At 39.7% G+C, this 17,827-nt stretch overlaps 1 protein-coding gene across 2 annotated transcripts in view; it reads right to left on the bottom strand.

Moving 5' to 3' along the window:
• Positions 1-17,827, bottom strand: part of Nmt2 (N-myristoyltransferase 2) — a 43,924-nt gene that overhangs the window by 18,807 nt on the left and 7,290 nt on the right. Inside the window, exons 2-5 of one of the 2 annotated variants that reach the window (XM_028764935.1) lie at positions 6,051-6,186; positions 5,600-5,642; positions 3,996-4,045; positions 1,290-1,434 (exon numbers count right to left, since the gene is read on the bottom strand). In XM_028764935.1, the coding sequence (XP_028620768.1) occupies positions 1,290-1,434; positions 3,996-4,045; positions 5,600-5,642; positions 6,051-6,186 (374 nt within the window). The remainder of the gene's footprint in view (positions 1-1,289; positions 1,435-3,995; positions 4,046-5,599; positions 5,643-6,050; positions 6,187-17,827) is intronic. The other variant, XM_028764937.1, reaches the window with a different exon arrangement.

Below are 17,827 nucleotides of genomic sequence, written 5' to 3'. Positions count from 1 at the left end.
CTCAGAAAAATACTACTCCTTGAGTTATAATGATGAAATAGATTATCTGTATATTATTGGGCTGCTTCAGAGGTTTAGGTGGCAAATGACCCTTCCTATGCTATTTGGAACCTAAATAACCAAAATGTAAGTAGGAGAAGTTCTAAGTCAAAGTAGGACATTCATACTGTCAAGTAATTTGAACACTTTCATGACAACTGAATCACCTATGCATAATGAGAAAGAAAAATAATTATGTCTATAGCAAGTTAATTGGGAGAAGTCTTAAGTGGGATTTGATGGAGCAGGCCTGGTCCTAGAAACAAGACCCTGTTGTAATTCTTTACAGGAACAGAGCCCACAAGAGCCTTTACTTTCACAGGGGACCTTAACTCCCATATAATATGTGATTGATATGTCACTAGTGTGTTCAGAATCCTGATAAGAAGAAGTATGCAATTTAGTGCGCTATCATAGGAAAGTTCTTGTCTGAATCCTTTAGAATACCTGAGGCATGAAAAAAACTAAAAAATAATGTAGTGGGAGGTGGGGGGAGTGCCAGAGCAATGGCTCAGTGGTTAAGAGCACTCACCGCTCTAGCAGAGAACCCAAGTTTGATTCTTAGCATCCACATGGTACTTCAAAACTTAAAAAAAAAAAAAAAAAAAAAAAGTGTCTGCATGTATACCTGTATGCCACAAGAAGGCTTCAGATCACATTATAGGATGGTTGGGAGCCACCATGTGGTTGCTGGGAACTTAACGCAGGATCTCTGGAAGAGTGGCCAGTATTCTTAACAGCTTGAGCCATCTCTCTAGATCCCTCAAAATTATTTTTAACTATAGTTTCAGGGAATCCATTGACTTCTTCTGGCTTCTGTGGACATCAAGCATCCAATGAAAATATAAAAATCTCAAAAATACCACATCTAGGGGAAAAAACTTCATGAAGTTCAGAAGCGACAAATAAGAAGAGAAAAAAAAAACCCATTCCTCTTCTATGTAGTATATGTATGATATATATATCAGGTATAGCATATTTTTTACTATACAATGTGATATTATATTATATACATACAGGAATGTTTAATAGGAAATTATAATATATATAATACACATTTCAAATATGGGAAAATTGGATAATGTAACAGAAACAGCAATTAGGCTACAATCAATGGTACTGAAAAAAACAATGTCCCAACCTAGTATATATACTTTAAGAAGATAGATACTAGCTTTTGTGTTAATTTTGAGTGACACAAGATAGAAGCCTCTTCACCATGACTTGTGGAAACACACATATGAGCTTACTCAATTTGGGCACTGGCTGTGTGTCCCAGAACTGGTATCTGCGTCTTGTGGCCTCATCAATGTTCCTGGCTGGGCCTTGGCATGCAGACAGCAGCTCCATTGCTCTCTGGATGTCCTGTAGCTTCTGAATAGGGATGGTGGGATTCTAAAAGAGCAGAAACAAAGAGACAGAAGACATAAGGAAGCTTCCACCGCCTTTGAACACAGGGCAACTGTGTGTATTTGGCCTCAAACACTGCCCCACCTCCTGGAAGCCTGCTAAAGGCTATCTGTGAGTATACTGAAATGAAACAGCTGCACTGTTGCAGATGACCAGTGGGCTGCGGTTTCAACAGGGGCTCTGCTGGTTTGGGAACACTAAGTACACAGAAGCACCCTCTGCTTCAGGATCCCGCCCATCTCTGCTGGTCCCACTGTTCCTTTGGGAAAAGAAGGCAAAGAGTGACATGCAGGGCATGCATTACTGTCACACAGCAGCCAGGCAGCCAGGAGCCTCGGTTGTGCTGTTAGCGTTAATGCTCTGCGGCAGCAATGGAGGGGCAGAGGAAACAAGTTCTAGAACGGAAACTAGACAGACAAGAGATGATTAGAAGGGAAGAAAGGAAAGAGAAAGAAAGAGAACCTTAGGGCTATGCTGGGAAGGAAATGGTTAAGAAGAAACCACTAAACCTTGCTGCTGCTCCCTCCTGGACCACACCCAGCCTTTCTCAAACTGGAGGAACCCTGAGACAGAAGGCAGAAGAGAAGCTTCTCTGCAGATCCTGATCCTTGGTACCTGCTTCTTGTTCTCCCAACACAAGTGTGAAAATCTAGCCTCATTTTTAGGTAAAACAGATTCGATAAAGAGGGCAACATTTTTAAATTGCAAAAAGTCCTTTCTCAAAGCCAGTAATTGCTTTTTTCCTTGCAGATTCCCCATGTATTGAAATTCTTCAAGTGTAATAAATAATACACAGAAACTGAGACTACATTCAAAATGAGACACTGCACATGGGGTTGGATATAGAAATCAGTGGCTTTTTTCCCCAACAAAATAAGCGAGTTAAAGGATTTTGATACTGCTCAAATAATTCCTTCCATTGTGATTTAGAAGTGGTTGGAAGAAATCTCAGAGACCTTATGTTTTGCTATGAATATGAAGCAAAGCGACCATGAACCCTCTATGGTAAAGCAGCAATTCTGAACTTTTGCTCAATTTTGAGTTTGAAATCTGTGCTCTAGATAAGTCCCTTATAACCTGGGAAGCTTCTCCACTTGAAGTGCGAAGCATGGGCTATTCTGTGACTATCCTTATTTACTAGGTTTCTTTAGGTCCTTGACACTGAAACTCTTCAGTTGACAAAGCAGCTACCAGCACTGCTCCATTTCGGCTGAGTCTAGACACCATGTATCTTACATTGATCAAGACAAAACTCATAAAGCTGTATCTTACTGACCTATACGAACTAGAGATAACGCTTGTTCTAAACACTGTTTCTTTCTCTCTTCTCTTCCTCTGTCTCTTCTCTCACTTTTGGGAGTGGTACTAGGAATTAGACCCAGAGCCACACACATGTTAGAAAAGCAATGCTCTACCACTGAGCTATATTCTCAGCCTTTTAAGAAGTTGAGCCGGTTTCACTACGTTCCCAGGCTGACCTTGAATTTGAGATCCTCCTGTACTGGCCTCTCCCACAGGAACTGTTACAGGCATGAACCACATACTTGGCTCTGCATTTTTTTCAGCCATGTTGTTCATTTCACTGAGCACAAATACTTAACTGTCATGTAATTAACTTATAACAAAATAGTTTGTATCTAGGTATTTTTAGCTCATATATGTAAATTGTTTTAATTCCAGTTGTTCTTTTGGCCTGCTGATTTCATATCCATAACCTCATGTGAAGTGTTTAGCTTTAATTAAAAAAAAAATTTGTTTTTTAAATCTTGAGTCTGTTTCATTCTCCAATACTTTACGTTACTGATAAATTAATAACCTCTTGAATCTCTAGCATAGTCTACTTTGAGACCTACAACAGGAGCCAAGCTTTATAACACAGTTCAACTAACAATGCTTAAAGATACATTTAACTCTGGCTTGAAAATGCAAAGTAGAATCTAGGCTTAAAAAAAATATACCTGGTTATAGAGCCTAGTTTGTTACAGTAATTTTTCTTTTTTGATACTTGAGTTAAATCTTCTAAGACACATTAAAAGCAATTCCTTTGCAGTAAATCATGAAGCAATATCTTGGTACTGAAGGAGCCAATGATAGCCCAGCTCCAGGCAGACCCTAGAGTAAGTAGTTTCTAGTGTTACCTACTCAGTATCACCAGGCTGTGCTACAAGTAGCAGCCATCAGTGACACATTTATTTATATCATGATGCTCACTACTTAAATGCTTTCTGAAAATAGGTGCAAATAAGTACAATTTTCAAACCTATAATGCCAAATAAAGGAAATTCAGTTAATTTTTTTTCTTTTGTGTGATTTTTTTCTTTTTCTGTGATTATTTCTGAGGTGCTGGGGATTAAATGCAAACCTTGTACATCATGCTTGGCAAATGCTCAACCACTGTGTTGGAGCCCCAGCCTTAGGATTAATTTTTTTCTTTTTCTTTTTTGAGACAAGGTCTCCCTATACAACTCAGGCTGGCCTTGAACTCACAATCATCCTGCCTAGGCCTCCTGGGTGCTGGGATTATAGGCGGGCGCCACCACGCTCACCTTATGATACATTCTTAAATCTATCCATTCACCTTCCATAGTATCACCACCTGGGGAGAAAGGCGAGAATGTGCATTAGCCCCCAGTTAACTGCCCACTACTACATTCTTACCAAAGCGGCAGGAATTCCTTCCTTGTTATAGCTGCTTCCTAAAGAATACTAAGTACCAACTACATCCTGTACCCATTACTTTCTAAACTAAAGACCTTAGGAAACATTTGTCCAAGTCTTCTGCCACTAAAAAGTCTGTAAGAAAGGGTTGGGGTTATGGGTCAGGCAGGTAAAGTGCTTGCCTGGCATGCATAAGGCCCTGGGTTCAATCCCCAGCACCACGTATACCAATCTGTTAAGAATCCAGACAAAATTTTAATTTTATTCCTTGAGTATAGATCAGATTATCTAAATGTAGTCTACTGTAATAGTATGGCATTATCTACAGCTGCCATAAATTTATGGGGGGAGGGATCCCAGTTTAAAAAAAATACAATGGACAAAAGCCCACATTAAAACACTGTTGGCTATCTTCTAACAAACAAAACCAAACCAAACAAAAAACTCCTCTCTACCATATATGCTAATAGTATTTCCTCCCACTCAGTTGGTGTAGTTTCTTATCAGTGACCAGAGTGGAAAGGAAGTGCTTAGAATCCCTGAGGGTAAAGGAATGGGTAAAGCCAATGGCATGGTAGAAGCAAAGAGCCGCCCACACTGCAGGTAAGTGATGCGTTTATCTGCTGAAGCAACACCAAGAAACAAGAAAAATATTTGCAAGCTGATGGCAATTTCCCAATTTATCTTGGAAGTTATGTCTAGAGGAACACTGATCACATGAGACCCAGAAGGAGGCTGGGGAGGAAGGCTCGACTTTGTTCTCTCCCTCACAGTCACTGGGGCTAAACCGGGGCAAGTAATTATCCTTCTCAGAGACTCTGGTTCTTTCATATAAAGCAGGTACCACCAACGACAAAACTACCCAGACTGATTTATATGACATAATATAAACTTCATATGAAAAAACCTGAAATTCACAAAATTTGCAGGTACTGCTTTCTGTGGAGTGCACTGCACTTTAGAAAACAAAGTGACCTTCATTAGGAACAATCTCATTTTAATTTCATGACAGCCTTACAGACTGGGGGAAGGAAATGGGCATTCCAGGATAAGGAAATCAGCTCAAAGAGTTGCAGTCCACTATGAGTAATAATAGAGCCAGGGCCAAGTACCAGGTCCCAGAGCTACCCTGACCAGAAAGATGTTCTTGTGCTAATACCAACAAAATCATCTTTTTTGTTATGTTTCTAACTCAACTCCTTTGGCTCTGGTTTCCTGCACCACCAGGCCTATGTTGTCCTGTGTGATAGGAAGGAGGATCTCCACAAACAGAGGTGACTACCAACCACATCACCACACCCATGTACAGCACAACTAGCCCTCTGTTCAGCAGGCTATCTGCCAACATGGGCCTAGAAGGACAACCAGTTTGGTCTAAAATAGGGGTATCCTGAGAGGGAGAAGAACATGAGGAGGTGTTCCCCACCCTTGGCAATGGCATGAGGGATGACCACTGCAGACCAGGCTGATTCAAAGTCAATGAAAGACTTACCCATGGCTGCTCCTGCTGAAATCTGCTGCCAGATGGCGTTGTGCTATGCAGGTAATTAGACAGACACCCAGAAAAATTAAAATGTGAATATCTTCTGAACCAAAAGTAATCACAGATTAAGTGTAACTTCAAACAACAACAAAAACAAAACAACAACAAAAGAACAAACCTACCAGGCTCCCAGAAACTTTTATGACTATGATCTACATACTACTACAAAGAGGAGAAATGAAGTGACACACACACACACACACACACACACACACCCGAGCCCAGTATGCACCTCTTGGTTATGTGGGTGCCAATGCCCTTCAGGGAGGCTGTAAACACCTTCCAATTACTCCTGCCATTCAACACACAGTCAGAGGAAACACTAGCTATACATCTACCCTACCCAGACCCATCTCTTCTGGATTGGGAAACCAGCTGTGTCAAGAAAATGGGCTCTCACTTTAGAAGACTGCTGAATCTTAATCTCCTGGGAGTCAGATGCAGAGTCGGACTTGGTACCCCCTGAATTTGGCTTCTCCTTTTTTCTCTTCTGTTTCTTCTTTTTCTTTTTTGCTCCCAAATCCCCTCCAGGGCTTCTGTAGGAAATTCAAGGAGGGTAAAAGAAACCAAAGAGAAAACATCATTATATAAAACTGAGTTGCATAAAAACCATTACTTAGAAAACACATGTGATCTGCACAGTGAAGGACAACTATGTTAGGATATGTGTATATGACAGTGTCAGGTTGAGATATACATGAGCAAACACTGGTTCTTGCTCTGTCACACGGTAGGTGCTCAGGTGTCTTGGAAACATAATAAACTGTAGATAAAAGCCACATTCATAACTGAAGCCAAAAACTAGTCAGAGCTACTTCTCTACTACTCACTTTTTACTCATGCCACTCATAGGCATTAAAATATATTTTAAAAAAGACTTCCATGTATTAAAAATATCTATTGTAGATACCTTTTTGTGATGACGCTATTCATTTTTTTTCTTCATTTATTTGGCTTTGCACATACTAGACCAGCACTCTACTTGCTAGTGATTTATGTCACTAGCCCATCAAAATATTTATTCTGAAGCAATAGAAATGAAATTGGTTTTCCATATAAGGAAATTTCTTTTGATTAAAATTTTTTACCTCAATCAATAAAATCCTCTAAGGTTTGTTGTCTTAGTAGGTAAAGGTACCTGCCACTAAGCCTGACAGACTGAGTTCAAATCCTGGGGCTCATAGGGTAGAAGACAGAACTGATTCCCTCAAGTTGTCCTGACGTCCATAGGTACATTAATATGTGTGTATGTGTGTGTGTGCGAGCACATGAAAAATGTAACTAATTTTCAAAAAAAAATTCTTAAGCATCAAAAATATTGGGTAAGATATTTTTGTTTGGAACCCTTTCCACTGCTATATTCTGGAAAAGAAAAACGAATACAAAAGAGAGGGACACAAGATTAAAATTTTTTGCTTACTGAGGCTTACTCTACCACAAATTTCCTAGAAGGTAAATTAAACATCAGAGATCAGCATTACATTTTTGCCTATGCAAGGAAAGTAATGAAAACAACTGGTTCTGCTCCACTATTGTAAATCAATCTGTCCCTGCTTATTTTCTTTCCTGATTTATATCTAATTAGCATATATACTCCAGTCCTCCACCAAGACTCAGATCTCATTAATGTATATTCAAGGCCTTATGATACTGCCTCTCAAAGACAATAGGTTTTCTGGTTATTTGCTTATAGAGTATCTTCACTAATTATATTTTCATTTTTACAACATTTTCTAACAAAAACATAGTCAGAAACATAAAATTGTGAACCTTGCTCTATTCGGATATACCCTTCCACATCCAGTGTTTCCTAGGATTCTAAGCTACCTCGCTCCCCAGTTGCAGGTACTCTACCATGGCGACTGGCCAGGTTTTGCTAAGACACTCCTATATAAGAAAGGCTGTTGGTGCACAAGTGTTTCAGCATATCTATCTTCCTACTTTCAGGCTGGCTTGTCAACAGGTAGCAATGTTAGGTCAAAGATCAGGCTTTGAGTGAAGTAACTAATGAGGATTCTCCTCTAAATACTGTACTGATTTTCACTCTCACCAGCAAGAAAAAGAGGTTATCAATATCCTCTACCATCAGCAGTAATGTATTTGTATCATCTGAAATCATCTTATAGATAGGGCTGAGGAAAACTCACCATAGACTTCATTTATTTAAACATTTAATCAACACTTGGGTTGTGGAGAGCTTCTGGGGTTGTTTGGCAAGAATCTGACATTAGCCAAAGACAAGGAAATAGGCTTTAGGCAGGAATCTGACATTGGGCCATGACAAGGAAGTAAGCTCAGGCAGGAATCTAACTTTAGGCTAAAACAGGGAAGTAATTTCAGTCAGGAATCTAAATCTTAGGCTAGAACAAAGAAGCAGGCTTCAGGCATGAATATGACTTTGGGAAGTAGGACTTTGTTTATTGCCTTGTTTGTTCTTTGACTATTTGAATTTATTGTATTGCTAGTTCCTCAACCTAGAACTGACCTAAATACTTGCATGTAATTAAAATGGTTTAAAAGCAAATTGGGAAAAAATAAACCTCAGCCTTCAGCCTCAGAATTGGCTGGGGTCATGCTGCAATGTTGTTTAATTGTCTTTTTTCCTTTTAATCCTCACTCCTGCACTGGAGAACCTGTTGACTGACTGAGCTGGCCTGGTCATTGGGTAGACATTTTTCCTATTGGTTATGTTGTTTCAAGAATTGTTCCACTGCCACCTTTCTATTATTAGCTATTCTTAAAAATAATTTATAGGTATCATTTATGAAAAAGCATTGCCACCTATCATTTATTCAGTACTCTGAATACATGTTCTCATTTTCCTTAAGTATATATGTGTGGTGTGTACACATGTGTATGCATGTGTCAGTCCAAAGCTGGTATTAGATGTCTTCCCTGATTGCTTTCCTCTTTGCTTATGGAGCCAGGGTCTCTTCCGAAACCTAGCATTCACTCATTTTACTTAGTCTAGGTAGTCTGCTTTCTCAGAGGATCCCCCAGTCTGCCTCCAAAGTGTTGGAACTACAGCTGATGTCCATTTCTGCTTGAGTTTTATATAGGTTCTGGAATATCCTCATACTTCTATGAAGAGTGCTTTATCTACTGGGCCATCTCTCCAGCTGCATTTAATCTTATTTAAGCCTCATAAAAGCCTAGAGCCAGACTTTGTATCATCTAGCTTCTGTCAGTTGTTTAGATCATAAATACTTTACTGGGTTTGTTTAAAATTTCACTTGATGATATCTTTTTAGAAAGTATTATGTAATCTAAAGTATAAATGCTTTCCCCTGTGGATTGCTTTTAACTTAACTTTGCTTACATATTTTATCAAAATGACACAAATATTCTACGTTTTCTCCCTGTCTTTTCTATGGCCTTTGAGATGTTTGCTTTCTAACCCATTTGGGACCAAATGTACATGTATGAAATACTGAGTCTTCAACATTCCAAAAATACACACAGGGAGCTGAGACAAGAAGATAGCAAGCTGGAGACCTGCCTGAGCTACAGCCTAAGGCCTAGGCTAACACAGACAAGTCAGTGAGAACCCATATCACAAGAAGAAAATACACAATGTATCTCAATGTACAGTACCAGTCTAGCATGCACATAGCCATGGGTTTGAAGTCTAGTGCTCCAAGCGGAGAAAAGATATAAACACAAGAGGCCCTCATAGAATATGTTAGTCAGGGACTGAACTGTAGTATCCAAAGACTAGTAACAGAGGGACAAAAAATCTGACATCTCTCCTTATTAGACACTCAGTCACACCTTCCCCAACAGCACAGTGAGGTCCATGTGTCCTAGATGCTGCTGCAGCTGTGAACAGACTTAGAACAAGTGCACAAATTCTTTGACATCATCTTTCATAGAGACCTGGAACCTGCTCTCCCTTCCTTTGGATCTAGGTGGCCCCTGACTTGCTCTCTGTTCACAGTGAAAGTGACACTATGTGACTTCCAGGTCATGAAAGGCCATATATCCCTACTTTTCTTATAACATTTAACATTTTCATAAACCTGGCTCCCTTAAGAACCTGCCACAATGGTGAGGCCAATGTGGACTCTCAGTTGAGTTGGAAACTGAGCTCCTGGCTCAGATGCAACATCAATTACCAGTCATGTAAGTGAATCACATAAATCCAGCTCAGGAAGCCCCAAAGTTAGACTCTAACTGTTGACTCTGTAGTAGTTTGTGGTGCTGTAACCAAAAACAACATAACAAACAACATAAGGGAATAAATATTTGGTTGGGCTCATGGTTTCAAAGGGTTCAAGTCATGGCTGTTTGGTAGCATGCAAGTCAGCAGGACAGCATGGTAATGAAAATGTCTGGAGAACATTATAATGGTTCACCAAGACACAGAGAAAGGAGAATATGGGAAGGGGCCAGGGCAAGATATTACCCACAAGAATACCCCAAGTCCACAAAACCAACTTCCTCCAACCAAGTCCCAACCCCTACCTTTCAGCACATCTCAATACAGGCATCATCTATGAAGCAGTCAAAGGCTCCACCATTAGGTCAGAGCCTTAAGTGTACTTTGCTTTCCTACTTTGTTTTCTTTCCTTCCCTTTTGTTTCAAAGATAAGATCGAAGTATCTAGGCTAGGGCTGACCTCAAATTTGCTATGTATCCCAGGCTGGCTTTCTAGCTTGTGCCTTACTGAGCTATACACTCTTTTGACTATTCTGACTTTTCATGCCAGGTAGCCCTGTGTTCTGGAACAAAAGTCTGGGTGAATTAGAGGCTAAAGAGCTCTGCCTTTGTACTGTATGGGAGAGATAAACACCTTTACTGGCTTAACCAACAGAACTGTGAGGTTGTCCATTACTACTTCATTCCCCAATGCACCCTAAAACAACAGCCTAATCTTTATGCCCAACAAGGTTATAGAGGGATTCCTTCTTTTATCAGTTATCCATGTGTTAAATAAATATATTACATTCTTAAATGGATAATTCATTCTTTCCTAAGTCCAAAATACAAAAACACAGGCAGCTGTAGGTTCACATTTCCCTGTTCCTAACCTGAAAATAGAAAGCAGTGCTTATTGCTGAAGATCCACTAAAACCTTGTCAAGTGGTACCCTAGTGGCCTAAAAATAGTAATGCATTCCCACCCCAAAATTAGCAGTTTATTTTCATCGGTTGAATCAAACTGTACAATCACCATCTTATATTTAAATCATCTGGTGACTAAGGGTGCCCATAAATAGCTGATTGGCAACTGGGCAGAAAGAAGTTTATCATACCCAGGTACTGGAGCTAGAAACAGGGGTGTATACACCTTGTTTGGGGACATCTGATTTAGAGTATCCTCCTTGATGTGTTCAAGCTGTCACCTTATGAAGTGACAGTGCTATGCTGAAGTGGAGTCCTGTGCAGATGCATGTGTATATACATGGGATCCAAGAAATCAGTTCATACTGGCATCCTCAAGGTCTCTAATGTCTCTCGCTAGAAGATGCAATAACAAATATCTTCTGGATGAGAGACTGGTATATTATTCTCGCTCTTAAGGTAGCTCCAGTTACGTATTGCCAGAAAGCAAAACACTTCTGAAAAGCAACAATTTGCCCTATCTTTGTGGTAAAGATTATTGAACCTAGTCCAAATGCTCTCTAAATTTTTACATAAACTGTGTTCAGCATTGTGTTGGATTCATAGGGTGGCTGAAGTCAAAAGGCAGCACCTCTTCTCTTCTACCAGAACCCTATTCTAGAAACCACTAGCTCTCCTTTAATCCCAGCACTCAGAAGGCTGAGTAAGGTGGATCTATGAGTTTGAGGCCAGCCTGGTCTGCACAGTGAGTTCCAGGACAGCCAGGGCCACAGAGAAACTTCACACAAACAAACAATTCTCAAACAACATCCCCCCAAAAAAATACCCAAACAAAACCAACAAACAACAACCACAACATCCCAGAAAGCCAGTTCAGATTCCTAAAGCACTTTCTTACAGCAGGATAGTAGATGAGCAGCTATGACTGGTGTGCATGCTTGGAACTACATGAAATTATCTTCAGTGTACAATCTAGAAACATTAAAAGCACTAGATTATTTCAACAACATTCTTTAAATAACATTATACTGCTGACAGTATAAACCAGGACAGCTATGAGATGAAATTTTTTATTAATTAAATTCTGAGTTAATTACTACTACTGTATTAATAAACTATATTTCTGAAATTATTTTTTTAAAAAAAGACAAAGTCTCCATTGTACAGCACTGGCTGGCCAAAACCTCATGGATGTAGACCAAACTGGCCTCAAACTTACAGAGACACATCTGCCTTGGTTACCACACTCATCCTGAGTGCTGTGATTTAAAGGAATGTGCCACCATGCCCAGCTTAGAATTGTACTTTTAAATTTTGGTAAAATGAAGAATATATACTCAATTTTTATTAGGCCTAGTTTATAAATTCTCCCTTCTCTTGTTCATCTGAAAACCAGAAATTAGCAAGGAACTACAAAAACTAGCACCAAATGCATTATCTTTTCTTCCAAATTTGCACAAATATTCCAACCTTCCCAACCCTTAAATGAGGATGAGCTACTTTTCCATTTCTCGGAAGCCGTAAAGAAACTAGGATGTGGAGTAAGAGGTGCCATGGTACATCCTCATAATACTGGGATAATCAGAATTAAAAAAAAAATACAGAGACAGGCTAGAAACAATGACCTATCTGTAATGCTAGCAATCAGGAGGACAAGTCAGAAAAAAATTGAATTTGCAGCCAGCTTACTCCTCAAAATGACTATTGGCAGTAACAATAAGTAGAAGTTGAAAGGCAACTCAGCATGTAAGAGCTCCTATGGAAGACCCAGCATCCTTACTGGGCAGCTCACAGCTTTCTGTGATTCCAGTTCCAGGTATTATAACACTCCCTTCTAGCTCCCCATGGGTACCTGGATGTATACAGTGTACTTAAAGACAGGCAGGCACACACATATACATCAAGAATAGAAATTAATGATAATACAAAGATAAAACCAACTGCAGAGAATTCAAAACAATAAAGCTATCTTGGGATCTGTAAGTTTCTCAGAACTGCTTTATTTATCTGTGTGAGTGTGCGCCCACATGTTCATGACTGTGTGCTCTTGTCTAAACTAGCAGAGGCCAGAAGAGGGTGTCAGGTGTCCTCCTTTATCATTCGCTGCCCATTCCTCTCAGGTCGGAGTCTCTCCCTGTCTCTGGGGCACACATTTTCTACTCTAAGCTATAAGGCAGCAAAGCCCCAAATCATCCTGTTTCTGTTCCCTTGGGACCTGTGGTTAAAGGTGTGCATGGTACACCCAGGTTTTTATGTGGCTCCTCAGCAGCAGGCACTCTTAACCACAGAGCCATCTCTCTAGCACCTCCTCAGAACTTTCAACAATAATTGCTAATGTAATTCAGCAATTATACTCTCAGGTTCCTAAACAAATAAAAATCAGAACATATCTATACAGAAATTAACATGTGAACATTCATAGCAACCTTATTCATAACAGCTCTCAAATGGAAACAATCCAAATGCTTATCAACTGATGAATGGATACAGAAAATGTGGGATATCCATAATAAAGATTATTATTCAAAAATTTTTTTAAAAGTACCACTTATACATAAGCAGGATGAATTCAGTTTAAGAAGCCGGTGTTGCAAAGCCCATAGTATATGGTTCAATTTTTATAAAATACCCAACAACCAGACACCAAAGAAAGTCAAGATAGATTTGTGGTTGTTAGGAGCTAAGCAGAAAGAAGGTAGGGTGTTTATCATCTATTGTCACCTTAACACAGTCTAGGATCAAAGGGACAAGCCTCTGAGCCTTTCTGGTAAATTAGGCTGTTTGAGGTGGGAAAGCACTCTGTGGCCTGGGGTCCTAGACTACAGAAGGAGGCAAAGCAAACTGAGCAGCCACATGCAATTTTCTCCTGACTGGATACAGTGTGTGCAGCCTCCACCTGCTCCTGCTGCCTTCCCTTCCTCACTACAACAGACTATATTCCCATGAACTTTAAAAAGAAATGCTCTCTGTCTTGAATTGCTTCTGTTAAGTATTTTGTCATGAGGAGAAAAGTGACTAGCAGAGAGAACTTAGGGAACGGACTGCTTAGGGATGTGCGTTTCATTCTGGGATGATGAAAATCACTTCTAAAATGGACTGTGGTAATGGATGTACAACTCTGTGGGTGTTATAAAAGCCACTAAATTACACAGTATTTAAATTACATGTCAATAAAACTTCTTAAAAATACTAACTAGTGACCTGGGGTAGCAGGATGAGAGATGCCTGAACAGACTCAGAACCAACCCAGAAGCATAAGAGCAGTTTAACTGGAATTTGCTTCCTACAGAAATCCACAGGCTCTGAAAGAACATGTATGGTATAGAAAGAGATGTCACAAGCCTGAGTAGGCAAGGTGCCAAGTAGGAACCCAGACAGTAGGAGAAAAGTTTTTCAGAAAAAGCTTCCACATGGAATTCAGAGAAGCTTGATTCAGACTCCTGTTTGAGGCAGATTACCAAATCCAGAAATTCAACTGTGGAAATCAAGTTACCTCTTTATAAAACCCTATCCTACTTTAAGAGTTCCATGTCCTTTTTCCCTGAGATTATGCATGAGAGATCCAAACAAGTCTGAATTTTGCTATTTTGAGGTGGAAATGTGGGGTAGGGATGGGATTGTGGGTCTTGTTCAAACAGGCCACTGGAACCAGTTCACTCCATCTCTGCTATGGAAAGGTCAAATACTGAACTTGCTGCAACAGCAAATTGTCAGAGTCCATGATATCTACAGGCAGGACCTATTAGAAGAGCTTCAGACTAGAGCTTCAGAAATATTGCAGTTGTGTTCTGGAGAAATGTCCACAAAAGCCTACCCTGCATCTGCTTCTCTTTGAGTCCAGCTAGTTCCCAGCCCCTGGCAGTCAGATATGACCACTGACTGAGTTCTAGTCAAAGGAGCACCAGTGGAAATGATGTCTGCCTCTTCCTATTGGCCCTCGCATGTGCATTTTCTTTCTTTCCCAGGGCTGAGGAGATACAGATGTAGAATTAGACAACAGAAGACAGCAGAGCTACACATTGGGGGATGCACAGCCCTTAAATGACAGAAGGAACAAGAACTCTTCTGAACACCAGCCTAGGATGGTAATGAAATATACATATATACATGTATGTATGTATGTATGTGTGTGTGTGTGTGTGTGTATATATATATATATATATATATATGTATCAATAATATGAATGAATGATATATCTCCCCCCATGGTATCAGAGCCTATCATGGTTGCTCAACCAAATTCTTCATAATATAGAAGCAGGAGGATCAGGAGGATCAGGAGGATCAGGAGTTCCAGACCAGCCTGGGCTACAGGAGACCCTGTCTCAAACAAAACCAAAACAAAACAGGGACCTAAATATACAAAGTGTAAGGAAAAAGGTAGTGATTTTGGCAATATCAAAGTTAAGTATTTCATAGAAAAATTATTATAAATACAACATTTAAATATATGAGGCAAAATACAACACACATGGAAAAGTATTAGTAGCCAGAACATGTATAAAGCTGCTTTTTCCCCCCACACTACAGTTTATGTCTAGCCTTCACATAGAAGGCAAAATAATATTCTGGCAGAGACTGTAGGCATTATCTGAGACTGGGTTTGAACACTGATTCCTAACTCACAACTATTGAGTATTGAGTATATTATTTAACTTCTCTGTGCCTCAGTTTACACATCTGCAAAAGGATAACATTGTCAATAAACAGCATTGGGAAAATCCTAAGGATCGAGTGAATTAAATCAGTTGCAGGACAGAAGTCACTTGGCATATGTTTAGCTATCACTGTGATGGTCCTGCTTTTATTCATGCAACACAATGCTAGCTTAAACTGTACTGTCTCCCTCCAACTAGAATACAAAACCCTTAAACACAGAGTTTTCCATTTTATTTCCAGCACCTAAAATAATATCTGGCATCAAAAGATCCTCAGTAAGTATTTTCTGGATGAATGAAAAATCAATTTTTAAAATCATTAAGAGAAAGACAAAAGTCTGACAGAATCATGTGCTGAGGGTATGAATAAGCACTTCACCAAGAAAAAACCCTGGCAGCTAATACTCTTGAAAAAATATGCTCTACTTGGTCCACTGATCTGGCAAGTATTTTAAAGTCTAATAACATCTGAAGTATGCCAGGAAAGACAACCCTCACATACCTTTGGTAAATGTAAGCTGGCACAGCCACTAACAAGAAAAACCTGGCATGGCAACTGTCACTGCCACCATCACCACCACCAGCGTCAACACTGTTATCACCAACATCACACATCATGTTTGTCATAAATAATCATCATAATCATCACCATCAGCACTGTCATCAACTTTAAAGTAGTAACTTGATGAAAATGCAGTAACTATCACTGTTTCCAATATCATACATCTTTACCACAACTAAAATTATTACCATCAGTTTTATCATCATCATAGCACATGACCATCACGTACATCACCAACATCAGCATCACAACCCCCAGCATCACAACCCCACATCACTATCTACAATTATTACCACTACCACCACCAATTTTTCCATTACCATTATACCAGCAACAGCCACCTGTCACCGGCACCTAACATTTTACAGAACATTTGTCAGCTAACAATTTACAGAACATAATACATAGTAGACACTGTACTAAGCACCTTAGACCTGATCTTGTAAACTGTCATAACAACACATTATTACCACTCGACAGAAAGAAAACTGAAATATAGGGCCTACTGAAAGTAACATGTTTAGTAATCCCCTCCATTATCTGCCCATTCTCCACCATAGCTGACCGACGGAGCCTGAATAAACCTTCCTGTTGCCCAGAAGCCAGTTAGGGGTCTTCTAGAGAATCTGAGTTAAGAAACACCCTTTGGACAGTACAGACTTAATTGAGGAGGCAGAAGAAAAGAAAAACAGAGATAAGCAAACCTCAGGTCCTCAATTCTAATCAAGACTAGCCATACTTTCAAACCACACATTGCTGTATTGAAATAAAATTATCTTTTACTTGAGTTAGTTTATATATGTGTGGTTTAGACACACAGTAAAAGAACTATGCTCCTCACTTACCCACTATGTGACCCTAATCAAGTCACTTATCTTTAGTAGCCATGACTACCTTGGTGTAAAACAAGGGACTCGCTGAGCAGACTACTGGGGAGATGACAGCATGGAAGAGAATGGTGGGTAAGTAGGACAAGAAGGCTAAATCCTGTAAGAGCTCCAGGGCTTTGACAGGGACCATCACCTGAGATCGCCATGACCACGGAAATCTTCATGAAACAACATAAATTTGCAATGACTTTGAACTTGGAGAAGTAGACAAACATAGGAGCTCAATCTCCATAGACACCGGAAGCTGCAGTGAGGGCTTACGGGATTAACAAAGAGAAATTCCTTTGGTTTAGCAATAATATCTGCAATAAATCTGGGAGTTGTGTGCTGTCCTATGTTATAGTCCTCCATGTCATTATACATAAGACCTTCAGTAAATGCTGTGACAGTAGCAAATATTAGGGTATCTTTGATGGGAAAAACCAAGAACTGCTTCACATGGAGTCCCATGCTGATAAACCGAAAACACTAGGATCCCATTAAAGGGAAAGATGGCAGGAGCCTGGACAGATTTGAAAACTATAGAAATGTAAGTACCCAAGAAATTCTCATCTTTAAGTGTTAGCGTGTGCTATTTTGTTCAGTCTCTCTCTCTTTTTTCTTTTTAAGGGTGATCCAGAAAGTGACAGACTATGCAAACCTGTCAGTTATAGTATAAGGAAAAGATCCTACAAAGTTCCAGGCTAAAAACAAGTCAAGTTAAAGAAAGAATAGGGTAATGGGGTACCCATAAAATTAAAAGGAGATGGCACACAAAACATCTATACTACTGAATAGAGGAGCTAAAACAGTGCTTTAAAATTTCAAGGAAAACAACTGTAATCACATGTACATCTCAATTATGGTTTACAGGGCTGGTGAGATGGCTCAGTGGAGTAAGGGTGCTTGCTGCCAAGCTTGACAAGCTGAGTTCAATCCCAGGAATCCTCTATGGGAAAAGGAGATAAAGCCTCTAAGTAGTTCTCTGACCTCCACCTGAGCTTCATGGCACATCTCTCCCTCAC

This window comes from Grammomys surdaster, unplaced genomic scaffold (genome assembly GCF_004785775.1).
Source record: "Grammomys surdaster isolate TR1022 unplaced genomic scaffold, NIH_TR_1.0 146, whole genome shotgun sequence".
NCBI lineage: Eukaryota > Metazoa > Chordata > Mammalia > Rodentia > Muridae > Grammomys > Grammomys surdaster.
The sequence above is the reverse complement of the archived record's forward strand: the minus strand, read 5'-3'. Positions and strand labels throughout refer to the sequence as shown.